Here is a 26,715-nt window from a genome sequence, read left to right as displayed (position 1 = left end):
GATAAAAGAAAATTACAGCATCTTGCATAAGTGTTCAGAGGAACTTTCAGAAGTACAAAGAGGCAAGAAAGTTGTTGCCTGAATTAATGTTGCATCAGCAGCATGCCTTGTAGCGCAATTATAAATAACACAGAGGGCCACCTTAAATAAGGCTCGTGTCTGATGTGAAGCATTAAGCCTTAAATGTCTATCATTTAATCACATGTAGAAGGACTTCACAGGGTCCATGATGGCTTTGAAAGTATCACTGGCACCAGGAATTGAACCAATGGTCAGCACGTTGTTGGTTCAATCCCTGGTGCCTTCGGGCTTCATGTTAAAGTCACCTTGCACAAAATACTTAACCCCCAAATTTCCCTGGATGCATCCGTTAGTGTGAGTGTGCATGTGAGAGAAAATGCTTAAAGGTATAGACTAACGCGCTGTATGAATATGTGTGCGAATGGACGAATGCTGGTCGTGCTAAAAGGTGGTTGGGGTTCTCACAGTAGAGAACTGCTACACACAGAACACAGTGGTCCATGTTGTTACGAAGAACTTGTGCTCATTTTGAGTACGATGCCATTAACAGGACAGGGGAATGTTTCCGCTGTGGGAAAGCCTGAGTGATTTTCACTGTGGCCTTCATAAACATATATTACTACGGGACATGGCAGCCATACTTGTACACAACATTCAACCAGAAGGTCATGCAGCAAAAAAAGGAAAAATGAGTCCGCTTCCAACTAAATTAGTTTTATTCTACTGAGTGGTAGAAGTAAAGAACAGTGTGTCACACATCATTTGTTTTCAGATCCCCTTTGTACAGTTACGGGTGTCAGGAAAACACCGGAGGTCACATGATGGCATGTGACCTTGAGTACCTGATGTTAATGGTTTGTCTATAATTGGCTTTCAGTGCATCTTATTAATAAAGAGGATGATGATACAAGACAGTTGAACCACAGTAATAGAACAAGAAGATATTCATCTGTGTTTATGTCCAGATATATGCACATGTTCTGATTTATTTATTTATTTTGTGCTGTATTGTACAAATGAATAAAACTGAGTTTAAAATATCTGCAGTAAATGAAGTGAAGGTCGGGGCTGCAAAAGTAATGCTTGCACTTGATCTCCACAAATTTTCCTTCCTGGGAACATGCAGCGATGACACCATGTGACAGGGAAGCAGCCCAAAAAAATTTGTGTCACAGCTGAACGGCCGACAAATCTGCAGCAAATGCATTCTGCTGTCATCTCGGTGTAATCTCGCTATAATCCAAAATCTCTACGGAATTCTTTCAGCACCTTGTTGAGTCTTGGAAGTGAAGAAAGGAGTGTTCAGAAGGCAGAAGTGTCTAACCCAGTGCTAATAAAATGTATCTGATAAAGTGTAGTCTGCAGATAAATTAGTAAGAAGGTCCATGAAGTGCATGTCGTTTTTTAAAGGCAGCAGCAGCAGCAGCAGCAGCATGTACAGAAGATGATTGAGAGCCGAGTGAGGAGAGAAACTCCGTGTAGACTGTTAACAACGTGCACTTATAAAATAATACTGAAATCTTACTATATATTTTTTATGTTGTGATTTTTAATGTAGTTTTGGTCCTCTGCTTTCTCTCTGACTTACTCTAAAATTCCATTTTACATTTCATAGCTGTCCACAAAGCAGCGTGCAGATCACCCACCTGTCCAGCTCGCCTCCACACTTTAAAGAAGTAAATTAAAATCTCATGATTGTGGTTTGAAGCCTTAAATTCTATTTCAGAAAATGGGGAATATTTATTAAATCATAAGAAAAACATTTTGCTTATTTATTTCATCCTTCCTGACTTATTAATAAACAGAAGGATGAAAATGACAAAGGTGGAACAAACTCTGAATATTTAGTACTTATTTTCAAATTATGTCTCACTTTTGATTAGAAAGAAGATGATAAAGCTGCTGCTTTGATCTCATTGCCTTTTTATATTTATTATGTCACTTCTTAAGGGCTACAACCTACTACCTGGCAGACCGCAGGTACGACATGCTGCCTGCTATTCTCAGCGCAGACCTTTGCTCACTGCTGGGAGGTGCTGACAGGTTAGTAGACTTCCCATCACACGTTTCATTTTCATATGCTTAAAATGCATGCTAGTTGTGTAACTGACACTTTCAAATTCAGGTATGCAATGAGCGTGCTTTGGGAGCTTGACGCAGAATCCCTTGAAGTCCAAGAGGTCTGGTATGGTCGTACACTCATCCGCTCCTCCTATCAGCTCCACTACGAGCTGGCTCAGGCGCTCCTCAACGGAGAACAGGTTGAGGTAGCGGAACTGGCCAACCTGGGTCCTCAGGAAAAGGGTTCTAAGCTAGCTCAACTCACTGAGGCACTTGAGATGCTCACACATGTAGCCAGACATCTTCGGGCAAAGAGGGACAGAGGAGGAGCGCTGGAGCTGGAAGGAGTGGAGGTATGATTGGTTTCTTGTATCTTCATAGAGTATTTTGTGTGTTTTGGTAATGTGTGTACTTAACAGTAAGACTATATAAATAAAGACTGCAAACATTTAAGGTTCATGTTCTTAATTGAAAGCGTAAGCATGTTATAGCTGAGTGTCTAACCCTAACACATCGTCACTACTGACGTCTAACATACGACACAAAATGATTCAATGAATCTGAAGTGAATCAAACAAAGTAAACCGTGCACATAGCTTCAGTGGAGAGAAATCCATTCTGCACATTAAAAACTGGAACCACTATCTTTCTCGCACATTTCAGCTGCAGAAGATTCTCCCTTCTAAGCTTCTGTCTAAGTGAAAGTTTGACTTAACCTCTGTGTTTGGTCATTTTGTCAGATGACATCATGGTTAGAAAATTCAGTATCAGTCACCCCGAAACACTTCATACAGCCGAGGGGAGGAAATCAGGTCAAAAGACACCTGTGGAAAAGGGCCAGGGATTAATGATAACTAATGATTAAATGGAGATTGGTCTATAAACATGTAGTCAGTGATAATGATGACAAAGAGGTGATGATGATGTTCGGCGTCATCATGAGAATCCCCCAGCTGCCACGGTCTATTGCAGCATAACTAAGGGAGGATTCAGGGTCACCTGGTCCAGCCCTAACTATATGCTTTAGCAAAAAGGAAAGTTTGAAGCCTAATCTTAAAAGTAGAGATAGTGTCTGTCTCCTGAATCCAAACTGGAAGCTGGTTCCACAGAAGAGGGGCCTGAAAACTGAAGGCTCTGCCTCCCATTCTACTTTTAAATACTCTAGGAACAACAAGTAGGCCTGCAGAGCGAGAGCGAAGTGCTCTAATAGGGTGATATGGTACTACAAGGTCATTAAGATAAGATGGGGCCTGATTATTTAAGACCTTGTATGTGAGGAGCAGGATTTTGAATTCTGGATTTAACAGGAAGCCAATGAAGGGAATCTGCTCTCTCTTTCTAGTCCCTGTCAGGACTCTTGCTGCAGCATTTTGGATCAGCTGAAGGCTTTTCAGCGAGTTTTTTGGACATCCTGATAATAATGAATTACAGTCGTCCAGCCTGGAAGTAATAAATGCATGAACTAGTTTTTCAGCGTCACTCTGAGACAGGATATTTCTAACTTTAGAGATGTTGCACAAATGGAAGAACGCAGTCTTACATATTTGTTTAATATGTGCATTGAAGGACATGTCCTGGTCAAACATGACTCCAAGGTTCCTCACAGCGTTACTGGAGGCCAAGGTAATGCCATCCAGAGTAAGAATCTGCTTAGATACCATATTTCTAACATGTTCAGGACTCAGTACAATAACTGAATGAATTTAGACGCAGGAGTCTTCCAGGTCTTTATGTTTAGTTTGGTTTTTTGCTGTGTTATTTACAGAATTACAGATGGATACCATATATTTCTTTTCATCGATAATAAATTATAGTACGGTCTAATAGAGACGTTATTTTTAAAATCAGGCGTCTAAGCAGAACACGTTCCTCAGCAGAAAACATTTTATCAGAAAGTCATTTCAGTGAGAATATTGGAATAAAGAAACCAAGCACTCCACTGTGAAACCACTGACAGTTTTCACATTAGATCACAGCCATTTATCTACAGCGGCTGGTCGGCCATCTGTTAAAACCTCATATGGACAATTCCTGTTGTTCTATAAGATGCTCTCTAATAGGATGTCTTGGATTTATTTATTATTCAGTTATTGCATTCCTGTTATGGCTGTACGCACACAGAATATTGATATGAAGTAAAAATGATTCTCTCGGGTTGCTTCTGGGATAGTGGAAAAACCAATATATTTCTAAAAGTGTGTTTAATGATTGAGCTGCCACCCAAAAATCAAGTTCTTATCTTGACAAAGCTGGATTATTGACCGCTGGTGAAACATCTGTTGTCCTGAAGGATAAGGACAACAGATGTTTCATCTTGATCTATTATATAAAACGGCCAAAACTGTGTTCAAATCCAAACTTTCTGGCTTCTTTTGGTTCCTGCTGAAGTGCTTTGGGTCCCCTCAGTTCATCCTTAGTCTGAGAAAAGTTTTGTTCTCTCTTTAAGGCACATTTCCTTTGAGCTAACTTAAACTCTGATTGGCTGTCCACTATAAACAAAAAGCATGAACAGCAGATCGGTGGAGTTTCTGTGCCCATGAGCAGAGCTGTGTGCCTGTTAGGGATATGTGTTCTTACTGGTATGATAGAGAGCTGAACGTAGGAAAGACAGTAGACTGTTTTCAGGTTGAGATTCATTCACATTTGGTTCTCCGTGCAGCATTTGTTCCGGTGGAATGGTGCATGTTCAACTGAGTTAAAGTAAACTGTAGTAAAATGTGGCCCACTGATGCATTTTCATATTCTTTTTCATTGAAGTCACGTTAGAAGCATTTTCCCTTTTCAGGTGGGTGCCCAGCTGGATGAGGAGAGGAACATTACGGCCCTGGTCCCTCGTCAGCCCCTGGAGGTCCATGAGACCGTGGCAGAGTGCATGATTTACGCCAACCACTGGGTGGCCCGCAAGATCCAGGAAGCTTTCCCCAACCAGGCCCTTCTAAGGTGTCACCCACCACCACAACAGGAGCTATTCAACCAGCTGGTGGACACTGCAAAGGCCAAAGGTTTCACCATTGACACCAGGTAATGTTTTTGACTGTTCAGTATAGAAACTGAGGAAATGCATATTGTAGTCCAACGCACATCATGTTCAGACACACAAGTGTGTGAACCTGAAATGTTTGATAACACGGGGACACACTCAGGTGTCACATGAGCAGTCAGACAAGAAGAAGACATGTTCCTTCAGCTCAGGTTGAGGTTGAAGCCAAATATGCTTCCAAACCAAAGACTAGAACATATGATGAAGCATATCTTGCCTTTGGCTTCAGCTTCACAACAGCTGTCGTGGCAAGGTCGGTCTCCCCGACAGAATTAGTTTCCCCTGCGTCGGGAGCACACGCTGGGCTGTCCAAATCACGGACAAACAGGATCCCACATTCTTGATTTTCAGTTCACAAACACTTCTTATAACGACTAACTACTCCTGAAACTTTGGAGGTTTTAGCTCTTTACACAGTAAAGTTACAGGATAAATATAATTATCAGGCAAAATGTCCTTCGTTTGTTAAAATAATCCCGTCTGATACCACGAGAGGACAATAAATATTTCATTTTCTGTTGTAACCCTTAAACTGAATGGTAATGTAACGACACTCAGGTTTCACTTTTTTACAAAACTAAAACATCACTACTTCCACGTCTGACTGTTTGTAATGGAGGCGGCGTAACCTGGATCCACACTCCGTGCCCAGCGAACGCTCGCCACGCAGGGGGAACACATGCTGTCGGCGATGCCGACCTCGGCACAACGCTGATCCTGCCGCAGTTTGTTCCCCGGTTCAAATCCCGGACAAACAGGATCCCACAGCTGTTTATGCTTTTAAACCCGTTTTGCACAGAGAGCAGTGTTGAATATTCTCACACGGGAACAAAACAAACAACTCAAATAATTAAAGATGGTTTGTTTTTCTGTTTTTTAAAAGAGGCAGTGATTTATTTAATTACAACCTGTAATCTATTACAGTTAACTTTTATTTGTTTAACTGTTTACAAAAGGTCTGAGGATCTGAGGCGTGGAATGAACTGCAATGGAGTTTGAAAACAAAATATGAATGTGCGGTTGGAGGATTGTGGGGGGGGGGGTTAAACCAACAGCAGAACCGGTCCCAGGACAAGAGACATGGTGATGCAAGTAGCTTTGTGTCACTGACTGCTGAGATGAGAGGCCTCACTCATCCCTGGTTTCTGGCTCTGTTCCTTCAGGTCCAACAAGGCTTTAGCTGCCTCACTGGACCGAGCTGTGGACCCACAGGACCCCTTGGTGAACAGGTTGTTCAGAATGATGGCCACCACTGCTATGTCACAGGCTCTGTACTTCTCCACTGGTGCTCATCCTCAAGACCAATACTACCATTATGGTACGATACCGCTGCACAGCTTTTATTGGCTGCACTAGAGTTTCAGTGTGACTGTGGGTCAGTCCATCCATCACACGTCTGCACACACTTGTCCAACGTCTGTTGTTTGTGAAGAATTATTCGACTGAGAACTAGAAAGAAGGCTAACGTGCTGATATTTGCTTCGTTGTCGTAGGTCTGGCTCTGGATCGCTACACACACTTTACCTCACCCATCCGTCGGTACGCAGACATTGTCGTGCACCGCCTTCTTACCGCAGCCCTGCACATGCAGAGGGGCGTTGTATCTGGTAAAGCACCAGCCAGTAACAAAGAAGTGGAGGAAATGGCTCACCATGTCAACAGCAAGAACAGGGTCAGGGGTGTTTTATTGTTTGTGTTTTTCAATGATTCACCTCTTACTCTATTAACAGAAGCTGTGCTGACGTCTGTGTTTCATTTGCAGGCAGCACAGGCAGCCCAAATGCGATCCACAGCACTGTTTCAGTGTCTGTTTTTCAGAGAACGAGACCCTCAGACAGACCCGTGCTGTGTGGCTGACGCTGTTGTCTACTCCATTCGAGACAACGGTGTCTTGGTGTTTATCCCAGAGTAAGAACCGTCAGTCCTGTGTTTTGTTCTGCAGTCTTCTTCTTTTCCTTTGTTTAATGGAGCTGTACAGCAGCTCACAGACGGCCAACCACTCGTGTATTTTTAATAGACGAATTCAAAGTTTATGACAATGAATGAATTTGTTGGAAGATGTAATTGCACGCTAATCAATGTATATTTAACAGTATACACGCTAGTTTTATTTTCTCTTAAAAAACCTCAAAATGAGTTTTAAATTGTATAAATTTACTAAACTAATTCCTTAAACATTTATTGTGAGCAGGGAAAATCGGCTAAAACCCCGAATCTTTTCTCTACCAGGCTTTAAATAAGTTAATTGCATTGCTGAAGTTGAGTCTGTGGGGAGGGACGGTGCTTTGGAGCCAGCCTTGTGTTTGTGGCACTTCTACGTTAGCTTAGCTAACCTCTGGAGGTTGCTGCTTGTTTATTGCAAGGAAAGTGTAATTTAATAACATCAGTGTTCTCCATGCTTGTGGTGTTACAGGGATATGCAATATTAACAGTTTATTAAAATGTAACCTGTGGTCATTTTGAGAAGGCTGTAGAATCCATGTAATGATTAAAATCACAGGGCGCAAAGCAGGTTGAGTAATATCACTGAGTAAGTAAGGCTGCCTCTGACCACAGCCATGTTGTTCACAGGTATGGTGTGAGGGGGCCTGTGTATCTGAAGAACAAAGAGGGCCTGGTGGTGGTAGCGGGACAGGACGGCAGCTGTGATTGGCAGGGTGGCACTGTGCGAAAATACCCGGACCGCATTACCACCACCTCCAGCTGTGGCACCTCCACCTTCAAACTGTTTGACCACATCACCGTAAGTCACAGAAAACGCTAATCAATCATTTTAGAAGGTTTCCAGCAATGCAGCGCCTAAAGGCGACGATTCCAAATATATATGCATGAGTGTATATGAATCACAGGTTCATACGACTACTGGATCTTTTGTGGTCCAACATTAAGAGACGTTTTATGATCTTGTTGTGATAAAGTGTTGTGTGGTTGCTGCTTTGTTAGCTAATCTCAAGGTAACAAAACGTCAGTAAGATGAATGAGACGAAAATGCTTCCTGAAAATAAATCATTTAAAGTTATTCAGTTTATTGTTTTTAAATATTATATGAAAACAAAAACATAAGTGTGGGGGGGGGGGGAGGCTCTCCTCCAAGACAAGAAATGTAATGCTTCCAGTTTGTGGCGTTTCTACACAAACCTTTTTGTAAAGGGAGATAAAAAATGACAGTGGGCGGTAATTGTTTTCACATAAACGCCTTTAAACGCTGCACGGTCGCACTCTCTCTCTCGCACTCGATAAATGATCCATTGTTGCTCTGCACACGTTTGTTACCACAAACGTCGCATGCACTTATGTCATTGTCATGAGACACTCTTGCAAACAAACTCACGGTTTAGTAACACAGTAGAGCAGCGTGTTTACGGGACAGTAACAGTAATCTAATTACCTTTTTTGCAACAGTAATCCCTTACTTTACTCGTTACTTGAAAAAAGTAATCTAATTATGCGTTGCTGCCCATCACTGGCGTCAAGTTATATTAAGTTCAGGCATGTTACACACGATGATTGTGAGGAATAAGTGCATGTGATTTAAGCAAAAAGAGCAGGAAACATTACCCTAAGGTTAGCTAACAAAAAGAAACTGAAGTAACGGTGTGTTATTCTCACATCTTTGGCTTTAAGACATGAAAAAGTGACAGAGTACTGCTGCTTCCACTGTTATCAACATCTTTTCTTTCTTTCATGGACTTATCCTGGGGTCATAAATGTCAAAGGGCAAAGGCAATGCTAACAACATAGCTTACTGATGGATGATGATGGATGACACATGTGGCCAAAACAAGATAGAAAGAAACATTAGCCCAAACACAAGTTGTCCACCACAGCATTGACTGCTGTCAAGCTATGATCATATCAAACAAAGAGATGATGATGATATTCAACAAACAAATCAACAAAACAACAACCTCACTGTGACACTTGACCGAGGTCACAGTGTTAATGAATGTTTTTCTCCCCCTCTGCTCCAGTCTCCACGTCGTGTGAATGTTAGAAAGCACAGTAAAGAAAGTTCGTGTACGGATGGATGAACGTTTGTTACATTGGATACGTGTGTGTAACATACGTATCCAATTTATCCTATTTATGAACAAAATTGTGGCACAGTCGGAAACTTCTCCACTCTACACCACTGTCTACTTAGCTGTGACGCTGCGCACAGTGCTGAGAGGACTGCTGTTATATATTACGTCACAAACCTTAAGTGGGCCTGTCTTTGCATAGCATTCCATTAGACTATTTTCAGTAGGTGCCATTACTGTGTAGTGATCGAACTGAGGAATACTGTGACTTACGTTCTCTGCTCTCTTCAGGTTCGTATTTCTGTCCACTCTTCAACTTGCCACGCTGACCGTCTAAACCTCGAGGTCATCAGCAACAAGCCTCACCACAGTGCCAAGTCCCAGCAGCCCAGCCCTCAGGGCCGCAGTCAGCTGGTCAAAGAGGTGGTGCGTCAGAATGAAGAGGCGCTGGCTCAGGAGAAGACAGCCCGGCGCCCCAAACTCTCCAAAGAGGAAAGAGAGTTTCGTCAGAGCAAAACTCCCAGTCTGTACTCTATTCTGGAAGAAATCAGAGAGTTGGCTCTGATGGATCTGGAAAGGGCTTCACGCCTCCCGGCAACAACAGCATAGAAACGCTGTAGCCCAGCTTTACCTCCAAGCAGACACTTGTGAGAACTGCACGCTGTGCGCTAACAGAACGGTGATCATTGAAGATCACTCGTGCTGAGTCATCCAGGTCATTCTTGTAGCTCCAGATTGTGTGTGGACAAACCACACGAGTGTGTGAAGTCACAGGAAAGCAAACACAATATTAAGTAAAAACATGTCCCGCCATCTTTTTAGAAACCAGAGTCAAACCGAATCAGTGGATACGTTTTGTAAAAGTTAGTTTTTAAAATCACATCAAGTTAAACTTAGTTGTAAGGAGGATAGGGAACGTGTTAATGCCAGTGAAGTGTCAGCAGTTACTTTGACAAGACCTAGTACTCACTGCAAATGTGGTTCAATCCTGCAGGAAACTAGTCAACTGCAGCAGGTTAAAGAAGTCTGGTAACAAAAGGCTTTTCTCTCAGCACCAGTGATCTCAATATCTCACTGGTGGGATCAATGTCTTGTGTAAATTAAATGTCTTGTGTTATAGAACCATTTTTGGTGAGTTCACACATATTGTACTACCTGTGACCACTTCATACAAAACCCAGCACGAGTATTGTTCTGGAGATGATAAAACGTCCACTCGTCCATTTTCTTCTGCACGTCCTGGAATCTGTCCCAGCTGTCATAGGGTGAGAGGCAGGATACGCCCTGGACAGGTCACCGGACTGATAAAACTTCATGTCACTCATTAGCAGACTTTAAAATAAACCCGTAGAGTAATGAACACACCTGAGGTTGGTTGTGTTGGAAGTGATGTATAAAACTAGGATGTATTTATCTTATAGTTTGTATATCAAGAGCCTGTATAGAAGACACCAACACCAAGGACATTTTTATTGTTTGAACTGGTAAATAATCAGAAGCGTTTTTTGGTTTGTGGATTTTAAGATTGTTTTCTAGAACTACCAACAGAAATATGAACTGTACATAACTATTTCAATATGTGTGCAGTGGCCTGTAATTAAAAATGGTGTTTTCATTAGCGCAGATGGAGCCACTTCATCGTGTTGCGTTTCATGTCCCTGCAGTAGCTTAAGAAAGAACTGTTCATAATTGAACGAGCACTTAATGCTTGGAAGAGGGTGATGGTCAGTTGACAGCTCACATACTACACACACACAGAGGCCTTTTATAGAAACATGTTTGCAACCAAAATTCTGCCAATAGTGAAACTGGAGAAAGAAGATGCATCAGAGCAGGAACTGTGGATCAGTTCAAATATTTTTCTGTAACAGATACCAACACATGGTAAATACGTTTAGGATTTGGACTTTTAAAAATAAGAAAAACATTTATTTCCATTGATTATAAATGTCTTTGCTAACCCAAAGCTGACGTCACAGTAGGAACATGTGCTCAAGATATAAACCACCAGAAATGCACAACATTACTCGAATGAGCAGGCACGAACATTGGGAAACCTTTAAATCTGCTCACTGCCAAAGCTTTTCAGCAGAAACTGCTGCACGTGAACTTTAATCCCCCTCTACACAGTCGTTGCTGAGCTGTTGCTCAGGGCTGAGGCCGGTCTCAGCCTCAGCGGGCTCAGAGTCTTTGGGGGGAAGCGGGCTGGTTTGTTGCGTGGAGGTGTTGTTGGAAGGCTCGAGGTCAGGATCTTCTACAGTTTCATCTCCATCAGTAGAACCTTTGATGACATTTGGTGAGGATGCAGCTGGAGGTTTGTCTCCTAACATGTCAGCAGTCTGAGAGGCTGAAGGGCCTGAAAGGGTTGAGAATTAGAAACAGTGATGGTTTCAGTCAACACAGACACACTCAGTCTACTACGATTTATAAAAGACAGGCAAAGCTGAGATAATGAAAAATGAAACTGTAAACTGCAGGGTTCAAACTCATTGTTCAGGGTCAAATTTAAGCACTTTAAGCACTTTCAAGGTCCATTATCAAGCTTTTCCAGCACATTACCAAAAAAACAGTTTGCATGTTCCACTTTGCATCACCTCAGTAAGACCATGTAAAAATTAAAACAAATCGTCTTAGGTTGACTTAAATGTTCTTTGTTCCTCTTTTGTTAAAACAGAGAAAAATGCACCACACAAAAATACTGAAAAAGGAAATGGTTGTCTTATATGCATATAGTGCACAAACTCAAAAAACTCATTTCTCTCAAAAATGCAGATGTGCAAATGTGAACAAATCAACTTGTTAGAGATGCTCATCTCCACTTGGAAAAAACAACCACACAAAAGAAGAAATCTGCACAAATGAACAAGTCTGCTCATCAGATATTGATGCTTCTTTCCTACGTGACACAACAACAGGAGACAGATGTTTGGTACTTTAACTAGTTAAGCACCCACACCACCAAAAATGGGGGAAAAGAGAGGAGATCACATTTAATCGGTTATAACACGAGGTCAGAAATATAAGTGCAGACATGAGTGTCCACAGAAGCCTCTGAATCTCAGCTGTAAACCATTTCTACAAACACCAAACAGTTAAAAGAGCAGTTACATCACCATGAATCTGTGGACAGGTAACATCCATATTTTGATTTATGATTTTCTGGAGTTAAATGTGACCCAAAGTATATTTTATAGCATATAAGCTATAAAATACTTTTAAAAATTAGGTGAGGGAAATAATCATTTTTTTCTATGTTTGAGTCCCAGTAACTTTGACATAGTAACATCTGCAGTAATATTTACCCCTCTGATGACAGCTCACAAGCGTTAGCTTTATTTTGATACCAAGACTGTTTACACAGAGTTTGTAATTGCAGAGAAATACTCCATTTATTTTGGCCTCTTCATTTTCGAGCAGGAAGCTCAGAAAAGCCCTGGGGGCCTAACAGGTCAAAGTTCATTCCCAATAAAACTAACTGTGAGATGTTTGACTACATTGCTCTCTGGATTATTGTTACAGTCCTAAATGATCAGCTTTAAAGTGTTTGTGCTAATAACACCATGTACAGTAAGACAGGCATGGAGAACAGCACTGACGGGAGGCTTTGAACAGATGACACACTCAGTTCAATTCAACATATAAGACTTTAAAAACGCACAAACATCGACCTAAAATCTATTTATTCAGTCCATCACCTGTCATAGAATTATGTCAAATAATAATGTATTGTTCATCTCCCTTAAATAAACAGGCAGCCTTAAAGTATGAAACATTCATTCATTAAAACACTAAAATGTGTCTGTCGTCTCCGTGGCTGATAGAGCCCCACAGGCATCAATGTGAGCTTAAAGCCATTTATAATTTTTAAATGGTTTAATGTGTCGGTGCTCACGATAAACACATTTTGAATGAAAGCCAGGGAACTTCAGCAGCACAAGAAATGGCTTCTTTGTGCCCACATGCATCAGTCCCTCTTTTTACCAGTTTTTCTTTAAGGCTTAAGTTGGCTAGTTAAGTGTCGGACTAACGATTAAAGCTTTCACTTGAGTGAAGTCACTAATATTACTGCTACTGCTAAGTAATGTTAGCCAAGTTTAAAGCACACTGCATAAATCACCATGCCATAACTAACTGCTGTGCTAGCACTGCCGTACTCTATCACACTCAGTGCATTTCAATCATTTCTCCAGATAGTTTGATAGCTAGCAAAATAATAATCATAGTTTTAAACATTAGCCTGTGTTATGTACACATACTCGAAATTATTTACTGTCATGTGACTCAAGAGTACAAATTCCTTCAGTGTCGTTTTCCATCGAACACTCATTAAAACAGCACGAACCCTGAAACTGCTTATTAAAATAATATGTATGTAAATAATAGTATGTTGCATTATAAAAAATTAAGCTTTTGACTGCCCTCCAGAGTTCACGTTAACTTCAGATCTCTGGAAGCTACACTACCCGAACGATGTCAGCTGTTTAGTTTCTATACTGGACAGAAAAAAAAAAGGGGGGGTGGATTGGCTCCTCTTAAGGAGGACTAATGACTAAAATGTGAAAGTTTAAAGTCGATGAGTAAATCATGCTCGGGTAATACAATGGAAACGGTCTCATATCACCATCTAGTGTTATAAACTGTAAACACATTTTTATGGGTGAAGGCTCATAATAGAGACCGATCAACAGGTCATTTTCTTTTCTATGGGTCTCATTTAAATCACATTACATCATTTCTGCGGTAAATGAGGACCCTGAAGAACGATTTAATGTCACTGTTAAAGATTTGTAGACAATAGATCGCAGACAGCTGGCTCCGCTTTAACTAAAGAGGAAGTAAAAACAGTTTGGATCACAAGTGTAAGGCAAAAACAAAAATACTACGCCTAATTGAAGCTGACATCAGACAGGCAGTAAAGAAATCAATGTTTTCTACATGCTTTGCCTCTTATTACCAAACTCCACACTAATGTGAGGAATCTCTGGTGGTTTGGACGAACTGTGCAATACGGGAACTCGTCACTCGACCTTCAGGGTTTCTGGTGGATATATACACTAGATCCACTTCACTATATTGTAAGGAGTATTCACTCACCACCCATCATCCAAATCATTGAATTCAGGTGATCCAGTAACTTCCACAGCTGTATAGAATCAAGCACCTAGGCATGCAGACTGCTGCTACTAAGTGGAAGTGTTTGGGAACGACAGCAACTCAGCCATCAAGTGGTGGATCACGTAAAATCCCAGAGTGGGGGTCAGTGGATACTGAGGCGCACAGAGGTTGCTAATTTTCTGTGGAGTCCATCGCTCCAAACTTCACGTGGTCTCCAGATTAGCTAAAGAACAGTGCACAGAGAGCTTCGTGGAATCCATTTCCATGGCCGAGCAGCTGTAGTCCAAGCCTTACATCACAGAGTGCAACGCAAAGCAATGGGACACAGCGGTGTAAAGCACGCCGCCACTGGACTCTAGAACAGGAGAGATGCAGTCTATGGAGCGACGGATCACAGTTCTCAATCTGGAAAGCCGATAGACAAGTCAACTTAGCAGTTGCCAGGACAACAGAGCTCCAGGTTTGGTGGCAGGGGGATTTCGGTGCGGGGTTGTTTTTCAGAAGTTGGGCTCAGTCTCTTCGTTCCAGTGAAAGGAACTCTTAATGCTTCAGCATGCAAAGACATTTTGGCTCCCGACTTTAAGGGAACAGTTTGGGGATGGCTTCTTCCTGTTCCAGCATGACTGGGCACCAGTGCACAAAGCAAGGTCCACAAAGACATGAACTCTGGCATGGGAGTCCTGACCAGAACACCACTGGGATGAATGAGAGCAGAGACTTGGAGCCAGGCCTTCAACATCAGTGTCTGACCTTACAAATGGTCATAAACTCCCATAAACACTCCCAGAAGAGTTGAAGCTGATATAGCTGCACAGGCGGACGTCGTGAATGGGATGTCACTCGAGTTCATATGAGTGTGGGGGCAGATGAGCAAACACTTTTGGCAATATACTGTACATTCAATGTTTTGCTTTTTGTATTTTCATATAAAGTTAATACACCAATGAAGCTAGATGATCCTTATGAACCTTCGCTGGATGTTTTGTAGCAGAATCATTAATTATTTCTGTTATATTGTGTCCCAGCTGTATGATACATTTTTGCCATTCTTACCAATTTGCTGCTGGCGTGCGCGCCTCTTTTCCAGGGCCCGCTGTCTGTTCAGCTCAATACGTTTCTGCTGCTCTTCGGTCAGAGAGGGAGTAGGTGGGGGAGCGAGGGCTTCGGCAATCTGCCCTTGGGGAGCATTAATAAAACTCCCTCTGCTGAACAGATCAGGATCCCCAAATGTTTCCAGTTCACGTTGTACCTCTTCGTCACCAGCACCTGAACACAATTTCAAGCAGTGCTGATAATTAAGTCCTGTGGAATATGGCAAGTATTTCCTATGTGCACCTGCAGGTGTGAATCCACCGTAGGGCTGTTCGATACAACGATATATACAAAAACGTCTATTTCATTTTACGCTATCGTTTGTTTCGTGGTGTCGCAAAATAAACTGTTTACGGCAATATTTCTTCATGGTTCTGATGTCACTGTAGTAAAGTTCTCTCTTTCTCTTATATATAACCACACTACGGACGGACAAGCGCCTGTTTTTATGCGTTGTCGTTAGCAACAACGACGGTAAAACCATCGCGTGTCCGCTTGTTTATGTTCCACATAAACCTTTCAGAATAAAGCTCAAGATCCTGTTGAGGCTTTTCAAAATAAACGGAATCACGTGAAAGAGCAGAGTGTTTACGGATGAGAAGTAAAACAGAGCCGCCAGGTGCTAAAAAATAAACCTTAGACTCAAACGTTAGAACAGGCTTTCCCCCGCAGCACGCCGTGTAATAAATACTCACAAAGAAAACGGCGCCGTTACAACTTCTGTCTAAAAATGTGTCGTTTCATGCATCGGTTAAAACACTCGACTCCAGCTACATGACGCGCAGCTGGAAACACTTCACGCAAGTCGAGATTCACAGAATTGACAGAAAATGTTACATTTCTGTGATTTATATCGTTATCGGACGATAGAATTCTTATATCGGGAGATGAGACTTTGGTCATATCGCACAGCCCTAGTCCACCGTATCCCCATCAGTAATGATTTTTCTTCTTACCATCTGTACTTGTAAAATCTTCATGTGTCAGGGGCATGTCCAGTCGTATTCGTTTAAGACATGTCTATAGAAGAATGAGTAAAAAATTACAAATTCTGAACATTAGGAATCCCACACGCTTGCAGGAAATATTCTACTGCTTCCTCTCACCTGCACTTCCTTTTTGCTGCCGAGCCTTTCCACTTTGTCAATAAAATCTTCAAATTGCAATTTGGGGTACAACCTGTGGGCCCAGTTCTCCATCTTCTGCATCAGCAGCCGCAGGTCTGCAGCCTAATGGGGCAAACATCAAAAACAGCGAGTAGTGATATGAAAGAGGGCTGTGTGTGATAGGACGCTTCTTCTTCCCACTAAAAAATGACTTCCAGTCATTGGAACAAAAGACATCTTAATTTGGTAAACCAACCTCTGGTTCCCCTCACTCATTTTTGACCACGACAGAAAGGGCAACTTTTGACCTTTTAGTCTCAAACCAAATTTAGGACATCTAATTAAAAGCTGACAGGCCAAACAGATTTAGCTCAAAAACCAATGTTCATTCACATCTGGTAATTGGTGGGACAGATGTTATCATATCCTACCTCGTGTCCTTTGCCTTTGAACTGGATATTGTCAAAGAGAGTGCCCAGAGCTGGAAGCCCTCGATCTGATATCAGCCTGGGAAAAAATATTAAGACTAAGTTAAACCATTAATGGATTACAAGCAGGGTTAGCAGCACATCCAGGCGTATTTGGCTTATCCAATTCAGGATCGTGGATGGCTGAAGCCCATCCCAGCAGCCAGGTCGCCAGCCTGTCACAGGGCCAACACAGACAGACCCTCTGAATGGAAATGTCAGTGCCTTCAGATGTACCATGTTCAGAAGGCAGTAGCTTGTTGGGGGGGGGGTAGGGTGTTTGGTTTTCAGGGTGCCCACAACCTTTCTTTTCCTACCTGTTTGTACATAAGGCAGTATAATGAGAAATAGTCAAATTTCTCCATCTAAAAATAAAAAATAAAAAATTGCTATATATATATATATATATTTATAGCAAAGTTGCAATTAATTTGAATATTTTATCAAATGAAAATCTATGTTTTTCTTTAATACAGCTTGCAAGTTTTATCCTAAGTATAATCGACGTTCTTACTTAAAAGCTTATTTAACATCCTTTGATTTAGTATAACTTAGTTCTGTCCAGGAACATTGTGAACAGAACAGTAACAGAGGAGTGCCACTGGGACACCCACTGGGAGACTACTGGGAACGAGCCTGACTTATGGTTGGCAATACTAACCAGGTTCACACTATAGGTGTACAGAGACTGGAAACATCTTTCTCACACACATCCAGGGATGTCTCCAACGCTCTGACAATTTTCAGTCTGGGAATTTTGCCCATCCAAATGATGAAAACAACAATGGTATTAGAGTCTTTCTTCTTTAAATGACTGACAGAGTGAAGCTGCACCATCATCACACAGATGCAGTCATTTGTACCCGCCGCTAAAGCGTAAGAAGACGCTGCAGTACTCTGCGAAACGACAGGTGTCGCCACTCAGATAATATCACATCACTTTTTTTGTGCAAAGTTCTTTCCACAAACTTACGTTTTCAAACATTTGCAACAACTCTGTGTGTCAGTGTGTCTCTGAGCCTCTGTGCACGATTATTAGTGAAACGGTGATAAAAACCAGTGCAGTCACAGACTCGTGTTCAACCTGGCTGCAACACTGACAGTCTGCACACGTCAATCAATGATTTTGGCCTCCTTGTGTCCCAGCTCACACAAGATGACATCAAATTCCTATTTAAATGCGCATTTTAATGCATTTCAACCCTCTGTCGTGATATAAATGTCTTTGCTACCTGTGGGAGTCCAGCTTGGGTTGGGGTCTCTTCACGCCTCTCCTTTTAGCAGTAGGGACATCAGCCAGCTGTGATACCTCACCTTCATCTCCTGCATTGAAAACACATGACAACAGGATGTGTTTCTAACTCATTCTGTTGGCAGCGTGGCAAACTTCAAGCTTATCTTTAAATCCAGACAAATTATAGACTGGAGGTTACAGAAGAAATGTGCTGGTTTGAACAGTATCTGATAGGTTTCATTTGCTCACGCAAACAAAAACATGTGTGTTGTTATTGTTAGAAACATCCAGTCTCAGAGAGATGCTGAAAAACCAGTTCATGCATTTGTTAATTCTAGGCTGAACTAACAAATTCATTATTATCAAGCTGTTCCAAAAAGCTTTGTGGAAGGACTATGAGAGGTTGTATTTCTCCCACATTAGCCTTTTTTCCTGAATCTTATTTTTCTATGATTCTTCATTAAACCATGAATTTAAAATACAAAGTTCTGAATCATCACATCTTAAAGACCTCATAGTAATCCTGTAAGAGCACAGCAGCATCTACCATCTGCAAAAGGGTCTCCTTCCTCCTGGCCTCCCCGGCCTGGGGAGTGTGGTGGTGGGAGTGGGGGGAAAGCTTCATCCTCTATGCCGTCATAGTCAGGAATGTGCTGCGGGCTATTTTCCTGTGGGTCAACCATGGTGAGTCGGTCCTGGAGACAAAGTAAAAGACGTGTGAGCCCCAGTCGTCAACAGCATCAGCATTAAGTTACATGAATTTAACTGCAAGTTGAAAAAATGACATTTATTTCTGTAAGAGTAATTCTTTACTGTGTTACAACATCAACATGAAAACCTAAAAAAAACTGGCATTTACTTTTTTCTTTTTTTACATCAACAGGAGGAGCTGTACAGACACTCATCCCACCTGGAATTATACCCCAAATTCAGAAATGTACTATTATGATACATTAATGGTCCATTATGTTTGTTTCACAGTTATATACATAATACAATTTATAGATTTGTATATATTTACATTCTATCAGGGATGAACTGGTTGTGAACCTTTGGGCTGATAATGACATTTAAAAGTTACAATTTGGATGAATTATTACTGCGATACTTCTTTTGGACTCTGTAGTACCACAGAAATATCATTAAAGTAACAGGTTTGTTTTAAAGTCTTTCAGCTGTTCCGTAAGCATCATCGTCATCATCATTTATATAGCACTTTAAAAACACACCTGGCAGACCGAAGTGCTGCACAATACAAATGTAGTAATAAAATAGCAAAAAACAAACATAGCAATAAAGTAAACTCTTGAGCCAAAATGATGTGACACAACTAGGGCTGCCACAAACGATTATTTTGATAGTCGACTAGTCACCGATTATTTATGCGATTAGTCGACTAATCAGATCATCATCCACTGGACGTAAAACTACAGCTTATTGCACCATGCAGCATATGCTCTTATATAACTATCATTAGCTTACAGCTTTAAGCTTTTAAGGTGCTAACTAAAAATAAAGACAAGATGATAGTTTATTCAATTTTAATGAAATTTGCAGATTGTTTCGGTGAAGTTTAATAAACTCCTTGCTATCTAAAATATAACAGGACAACGGAGTATATTCTCCAGCATCTCACACTTCTGATAATCAGCTGTCTGCTTGACGTTTATTCAGCTGTGTAAAAACTATAACTTTAATCTCAGACAAACCGATTTACTCAGGAACAAATAAAATACTAAAAAAAAAAAAAGCCAAACAACAACATTTTTAATTTATCTAAGTGACTCATATATATTTAACCTGAGTAGCGAAAGACGGCGGTGGGTTTGAAAACAATTTGCCTGGAGTCCGGTGTTCTCACCGCGCTAGTGACCTAGCCCCCGGCTAGCTATCGAGCTAGTGGGTAACAGACGTCTCTGAAAACGTCGGAGCGCTTTTGAAAATATGTGGTGTCCTGATAAACTGAGCCGATATTTGAGGTTTACACAGCTACATTCTCGGCTGAAAATATGTTAAACGTTTATTTTGTGACCCAGAAAGAATAATAAGAGTAATATTAAAACTAACTAGCTGCCGCCATTGTTGGAAACTGAGCTGGGCCGCGCTATGAATTCTGGGACACAGCTGCTTCTTCTTCTTCTTCTTCTTCTTCTTCTTCTTCTTCTTCGGGGTTTAACGGCAGCTGGCATCCTTGTACATGCAGTGCTGCCATCTTCTGTTTCAGTCCGTTATTACACTCTTAAATCCTGCTACTTATTCCTGCGTCTTTTGGGATCTTACAAAGCTTCAAACGACGCGTCGACTATTAAATCAGTCGTCGACGATTTTGATAGTCGACGTAATCGTGACTAGTCGACAAATCGTGGCAGCCCTAGACACAACACAGACACAAAAGGAAATCTTCTACATTGTTTTGCTGTTCACACAAGTTCTAATGCTACCCTTTGTTTCTGGAAGGAGACGATTTTCTGTCCAGTATTAAAGTTCAAAGAACAGGGTATCCGTCTCCAGTGGGCTGCTAAACAAGTTTACCAGAAAAATCAGACCCACGGTCATGTTGTGTCACTTTGAGTGATTAGTCAGCAGCAATAACAGGGAATGACAAACTGACAGACTTTGGATATAAAACAAACAATTTAAACATTTAGAAGTTAAACATCTTCTCGGATTCCTTTTGCTGCACATGTCTATGTATGTATTTGCTGTACAGTGTCATTTGTTTGGAACATTAATCTTGATGTATACATAAACATTTGATTTAAAAAACGTGTTTAAAAATGAACACTGACACAATTAAACACAACACTGGTGCACGGTGACTGCAAACAGAAGCAGCTGCTTGTATCCTCCTGTGCACGGATCCGTGCTCTCTGTTTATTAATAAAAGCCAAACTTCATTAATGGTAAGTGACAGAGATCTGATGAGTTCTTGCTGGTTTGTATCCACAGGAGGATACAAGTAAAATCCTCTGCAGGTTAGTGCAGGATAAGCAGGCAAGTTTACTGTAATGTGATGGATTTAAGTAAAGAACAGTGTGTGACTGGTGCACAGTGACTGTGGTGCTCATGTCAGAGTTAGATTACATCAAGTGTAGCAGAGATTAACTTAAACTTAAGCTCATGATGCTGACATTCATTCACTGAGCTCCACCCACATACCAACAGTTTAGTGTATAATATAAAGACAGTGTACTGTCAGTGTAGAGAAAGGAAATCAGCCAGGACAACTCATGAAACATCTGCAGACATCTGGATGAATTCACAGAGAGCAGCAGGTCAGCTGATCACAGCCTGTACATTAAAAAAAATCTACTGGAGCTCTCAATAGAAATGATTGTGAGCTGTGACCCTTTTCCCCACACTGAGCCACTACAGCTGATGTTAGGGTTGAATCCTGCTGAATCCCACTTTAACATCTTCCTGCTCATTTTGATGTTTAGAGGCAACGTCACCGTCTAAGATGTAGGCATTGTATACATTGTATACATTATTTCTACATTACATTAATATTGCACAAGGTTCATTTAGTTTAGCATAAAATATACATACTGTATCAGTACTTCAGCTTTTAATGGAGTATTTCTTAACACTAGTATCTGTCACCTTCTGTGTTGAGCTCATTGTTTTCTCTGCAGTGGCTGAGCTGAGTCCAAGTAGCTGAAATTTCCTCTGCTGCTCCGTCAGACTCTTCTCCTCCTCCTGATCAGCTGGGACACAAAACAGAACTTTGTTAAGCTCCACACTGCACTGAAGAGTCAAAGTGTCTCATATGTTCATCTGAGAACACACAGAACACATTTTAGCTTCCCTGGGTGGACAACTTGTTTGAAACAAACACAAAAGGTTTGAGCACCGATACCAAATTCAGCAGTATGACACACCAGTACCAGGAGAGCAATTCCTCTTTAAAATATGCCCTGGCCAAGAAAAAACCCGACAATATACGTGTGCCGTGAGAAATGATAGATAGATAGATAGATAGATAGATAGATAGATAGATAGATATATAGATAGATAGATAGATAGATAGATAGATAGATAGATAGATAGATAGATAGATAGATAGATAGATAAAATTTATTTCAAACATGCAAATATAATTGAAATAACAACAGAAAAAAATAAAAATAACAAAACTTAAAAATCATCAAGTTTTCATGTAAATATCTATGTCTACAGAATGTGTGTGCTCGAAAAGGAGTAGGGTGAAGTTTTCTTGTTCCTACCCCCTTATTTCAAATTTCATTGCTTACAAATCCATATCCAGGATTCAACATTATTTGATCATATATTTAACTATGTACAAGTCTAACACATTGAACATACACAAATAAAACCATTTTCAGCACGTAAACCAGAACAACTAATCACTCTGTTTATAACAGCCGCTTAATCTCTGAGTTTATTTTCTATCTATGTGACAAAAACCTTAATGAACACTTAAGGTTGGGTTACTCAGGCCTTGATTTATAAAAAATGAGGACACAATGAGACAACTCAGTCACTGAGAGGAAGATTTCCTATATTCATGCAATTTATTATTTTTTGAACAGTCGTGTGAATTTTTGTATTGATGTACTTGTCTTGATTTCATCTGTATATCCGAGTGGGTGTAGAAATCTGAGCCATCATCTGAGTAAGCCTCATCACAACTTTGCGCTGATAAAGGCAGCTGTGTTTTAGCCTGGAACACATTTATTTTTACATTTCTAATAAATGTATTTCATTATAGCACTTTTACCGCCAACATGTTGGGTCTTTTGGAGCCGGAAGTGACCTTATATGGAAGAAGGGTGGCGCTAGCTAGCTTAGTTAGCAAGCTGCATTCATAAGCTGTGCAGGTGCCACAGAGATGCTAAGTAGCCTTAATAACAGACTAATAAAACAACACAAACTCTGATTACAATGAGCTCATTTAAAAGCTTTCTTCTAATAAAATTATTTTCTTCTCTGTGTTTCACAACCTTTTGGTGATATCTTTCTGTGAATTAGTTTAAAGCAGCTTGAGTCAATTTAGTCAGATTTTTTTTTCCAACTTGTTCACAAAAACTTGAGAAGAGACACCGAGGAGAGCAACAGAAAGCCTCATTCAGGAGCTAAACTCAAGATTAACTAGACTCGGATTAATATTAGCTCGATACTTACCTTTAAGTGTTAAATCAGTCTTGACAATAATCGGAGAGAAAAACGCCATAAAGCGGGAACTCGGCTTCTTCTTCTTCTGCTCTTGTATTTTTTGGCGGTTAAAGCTTTAAGGCGCATTACCGCCACCTGCTGGACTGGACTTTTCATGTCCCAAACATCATCAATTGGGCACAAATTTGTTGGAGTTTCTGTTAATAAAAAAGATGGAATTCAAGGATCTTGTTATTTGGTTTGTTCGTTTTCACCATTTACTCTACAATTTTCTGCCAGTGTATAGCAAACCCCACAGCTCAAATCAATGAAGAATTTAGTATTTTTAACATATTGCTTAAACTGGAACCAGCAGCTATATAGGCCTAATTTTTAATCCAAACATGTGATAGAGGTTTACCACCAGGAGAAGCAGACTGTAAATAAAAGACTGTGCTACTGAAAACTGTTAGTCTGACTTTGGATTGTAAATATGTTTCCTTTTGTCACTTCTGTATTTGTATATGGCTCAAACTATTTGTTATGAAAGCAAAACAAACAAACTGATGTTGTCTCATCAGATCCAGTTGTGACATTAGCTATAGTTTCCGCGGAGGGTACTTGGTTCTGTATGACAGCACAGCTTTTAGGTTGAATTCAAGCGCTTGAGTACAGCCTGATAATTAGAGGCCTGCAAACTGTTTGCTGATGAACTTTGGAAGTAAAAGTACAGACAGCTATAGAAGACACAGGACACGAGATGGGTTCATTATTTCTTTTGAGTTCCATGTAACAATCCGTAACTCTGTAATTAATGAATGTGCCATTTAATCTTGGCTGCAGCCAAGATTAAATGGCACATTCATTAAATGGCTAAAATGGGTTGGCTGCCGTTCAGCATTTAGCACAAGTCAGCTTTTGATCAGAAAGTTTTCTGGTTTGATCCCTGGCTGCTCCAGTCTGCAGGCGAAATATCCTTGGACAAGATTGTAATCCCAAGCTGCTTTCTGATGCATCCATTGGAGTGTGAATGCTTTATAGAGTTTGTGAAACAGTTGTACGTGTGGTCAGATTGTTTTGTATTTGTGTGTGGATTGAAGCACATGTCTGAGAGCACATCAATCACGGCACATATTTTTTAAAATCTTAGTTTAAATAAAGTTTTTGATTATTTATTATAAAAAAGAGATGATATATATATATAATGCAGTGGGCACTCCACCAGCTAACATGTCAGTTAATTTGACACATTGATTTATTTATTTCTTTTTCTCTCTCAGCTTTTCAGCTCCATATTTTTGCCATTTCTTCCACACTCAACTCTGTTCTACAAGGTGAGCCCACAGTTAATGTAGGAGAGGGCAGGTGGCATTAAGAGGTTTGATTGGGCAATCTAGGGCCCAGTTAGTTCTTCCTTTTGGTGAAAGCTGGGCTCTTCAGTTCAGCATGGCACAGCTCCAAAGATTCTGCAACATCAAACCCTCTGTCTGCTAATGTTACATCACCTGGGCTGAGGCAGTCCAGGTAATTTCAACAGTTTCTTGAAATTAGTTAATTCAGATATAAACAGAGTGACAGTTTACAGATTCAAACATGTCTCAGAGAAAACAGAAAAAAACAGTAAAGCCCAACTCTCCTCTTTGTGATCAGGAAGACAAAATTCAACTTCCTGATCAAGTAGACAAATCATTCAACCAGCTTCTAGAAAAGGAAGATATTCAAAAGTTGAAAGAAATGGAACTCCTAGACATGCAGGGAAGAAACTTTGAGCTCCAAGCAAAGCTTGATAAAGCACTAGAAAAACTAGTGCTGAAGGACAAAAAGAATCAGGAGCTGCAAGTAAAGCTTGATGAAAGACCGCACACAAATGAAGAGTTTCTTCAAGAAAAAAGGCTACAGGAGATAAAACAGAAGGAAATGGATTTCAAGCTCCAGGACCTGGAGAAACACAACAAAGGCTTGCAAATCAAGCTTAATGAAGCTCTGCAAAAAAATGAAAGAACTCCTCCAAGAAAAATAACAACAGGACATGAAGCAGTGCAAACTCCAAGGCATGGAGGAAAAATACAAAGCGCTTCAGGTAAAGCTTGATAAAACACTGAACAAAAATAAAGAGTTGCTTCAAGAACAAAAGCAACAAGAAATTAAACAGAAACAAACGGACTGCAAGCTTGAAGACGTGCAGGAAAAATACACAGCGCTGAAAATAAAACTTGATAAAGCACTGCAAAGAAATAAAGATTTCCTTCAAGAGAAAGAACAGCAAGACATGAAACAGAAACATCTGGATTGCAAACTTCAGAACATCGAGAAACACAACGAAGGCTCGCAAGTAATGCTTGATGAAGCTCTGCAAAAGAATAAAGAAATCCTTGAAGAGAAAGAAAAACTGGACCAGAGAGACACGCAGTGCCAACTCCAAGGTGTGCAGGAACAATACGGAGCGCTGCAGGTAAAGCTTGATGAAACACTGCACAAATATCAAGAGCTGCTTCAAGACCAAGAACAACAGGAAATAAAGCAGAAAGAAGACAAAGAAATTCTCCAGGACTTTGAGAGGAAAAACCAAAACCTGCAAGAACTTTATAACAAACTGAACTACAAAACAACTGAACTGGAAGAGGAAAAGGAAAAACTGCAAAACCAATGCTCAGAGATGCAGAGTAAGCTCAATGACATGCTGAGAAAAAACACAGAAGTCGAGGAACTTTCAGACAACGTGAAGTGCAAAAACACTGAGATGCAGGTGCTAAAGCAACAACTAGAGAAAACAAACGAAGACCTGCAGTGTTCACTTCAAGAAATCGAGAGCAGAAGTCAGCAGTTGGAAGACACGCACAACAAATTACAACAGAGTTATACAGAGCTGCACGAGGCAAAGCTAATGCAGGAGGCAACATCTAAAGAAATGAAAGAAAGGCTCGAAGACAAACAAGCCAAATTAGAAGAAGTGGAGAAAACATGCAAGAGACTTGAGCAGGAGAATGCAGAAACAATCGATCAGTTGAGAACCCTCATCCTAGAGAAAAAAGTGCTCGTGGAAAAGCTCATGGAAAAGAAGAAAAAACGCTTCTGCTTCTTCTGGAGGAGGGACACTCCTGCTTTTTCTACTTTTTCTACTTTTTCTACTGCTAATGTCACCTCGTCTGTTCCATCTTAATTTTCACCTCTCCTCTCTCTTTCTCTCCCTTTCTCTCCTGACACCTCTCCCTCCCCTGTCTCCCTTTAACTCCTATCACCTGTCCCATCTCCTCCCCCCCCCCCCCCCCTCTTTTCACCCTCACCCCCCAACCAGTCCCGACAGTTGACTGCCCCCTCTAGAGCCTGGTTCTGTCATAGGTTTCTTCCTTTAAAGGGAGTTTTTCCTATCCACTGTCGCACCTAGTGCTTGCTCAGAGGGGATTGTTGGGGTTTTCTCTCCTCTATCTCTTTCCTCCTTTCT

General features: G+C 40.8%; 3 protein-coding genes across 7 annotated transcripts in view; 2 read left to right on the top strand and 1 right to left on the bottom strand.

The window, feature by feature from the left end:
• LOC146661749 (DIS3-like exonuclease 1) overlaps window positions 1–10,773 on the top strand; it is a 32,881-nt gene extending 22,108 nt beyond the window's left edge. For all 5 annotated transcript variants that reach the window (XM_085418253.1, XM_085418252.1, XM_085418249.1 and 2 more), the window contains 8 exons: window positions 1,972–2,064; window positions 2,147–2,435; window positions 4,868–5,103; window positions 6,286–6,440; window positions 6,616–6,794; window positions 6,885–7,030; window positions 7,694–7,865; window positions 9,436–10,773. In XM_085418253.1, coding sequence (XP_085274379.1) covers window positions 1,972–2,064; window positions 2,147–2,435; window positions 4,868–5,103; window positions 6,286–6,440; window positions 6,616–6,794; window positions 6,885–7,030; window positions 7,694–7,865; window positions 9,436–9,753 — 1,588 coding nt within the window. In that variant the 3' untranslated portion in view covers window positions 9,754–10,773. The remainder of the gene's footprint in view (window positions 1–1,971; window positions 2,065–2,146; window positions 2,436–4,867; window positions 5,104–6,285; window positions 6,441–6,615; window positions 6,795–6,884; window positions 7,031–7,693; window positions 7,866–9,435) is intronic.
• LOC146661737 (uncharacterized) overlaps window positions 1–26,715 on the top strand; it is a 275,594-nt gene that overhangs the window by 163,123 nt on the left and 85,756 nt on the right. The gene's annotated exons all lie outside the window — the stretch shown is intronic.
• Window positions 11,045–23,368, bottom strand: LOC146661748 (TIMELESS-interacting protein-like). Its single transcript, XM_085418278.1, has 9 exons — window positions 23,304–23,368; window positions 21,762–21,865; window positions 18,706–18,853; window positions 18,157–18,247; window positions 16,889–16,964; window positions 16,458–16,580; window positions 16,308–16,371; window positions 15,313–15,525; window positions 11,045–11,500 (listed from the first exon to the last, which is right to left on the bottom strand). The coding sequence occupies exons 1-9, from the start codon at window positions 23,350–23,352 to the stop codon at window positions 11,256–11,258; spliced, it is 1,113 nt and encodes a 370-aa protein (XP_085274404.1). The 5' UTR covers window positions 23,353–23,368; the 3' UTR covers window positions 11,045–11,255.

The sequence above is a fragment of the Rhamphochromis longiceps genome, linkage group LG9, assembly GCF_057381845.1.
Source record: "Rhamphochromis longiceps isolate RC_006_pf linkage group LG9, R_longiceps_female_GT1.1, whole genome shotgun sequence".
In the NCBI taxonomy this organism is placed as follows: Eukaryota; Metazoa; Chordata; class Actinopteri; order Cichliformes; family Cichlidae; genus Rhamphochromis; species Rhamphochromis longiceps.
This window is presented reverse-complemented; position numbering and strand designations above follow the sequence as displayed.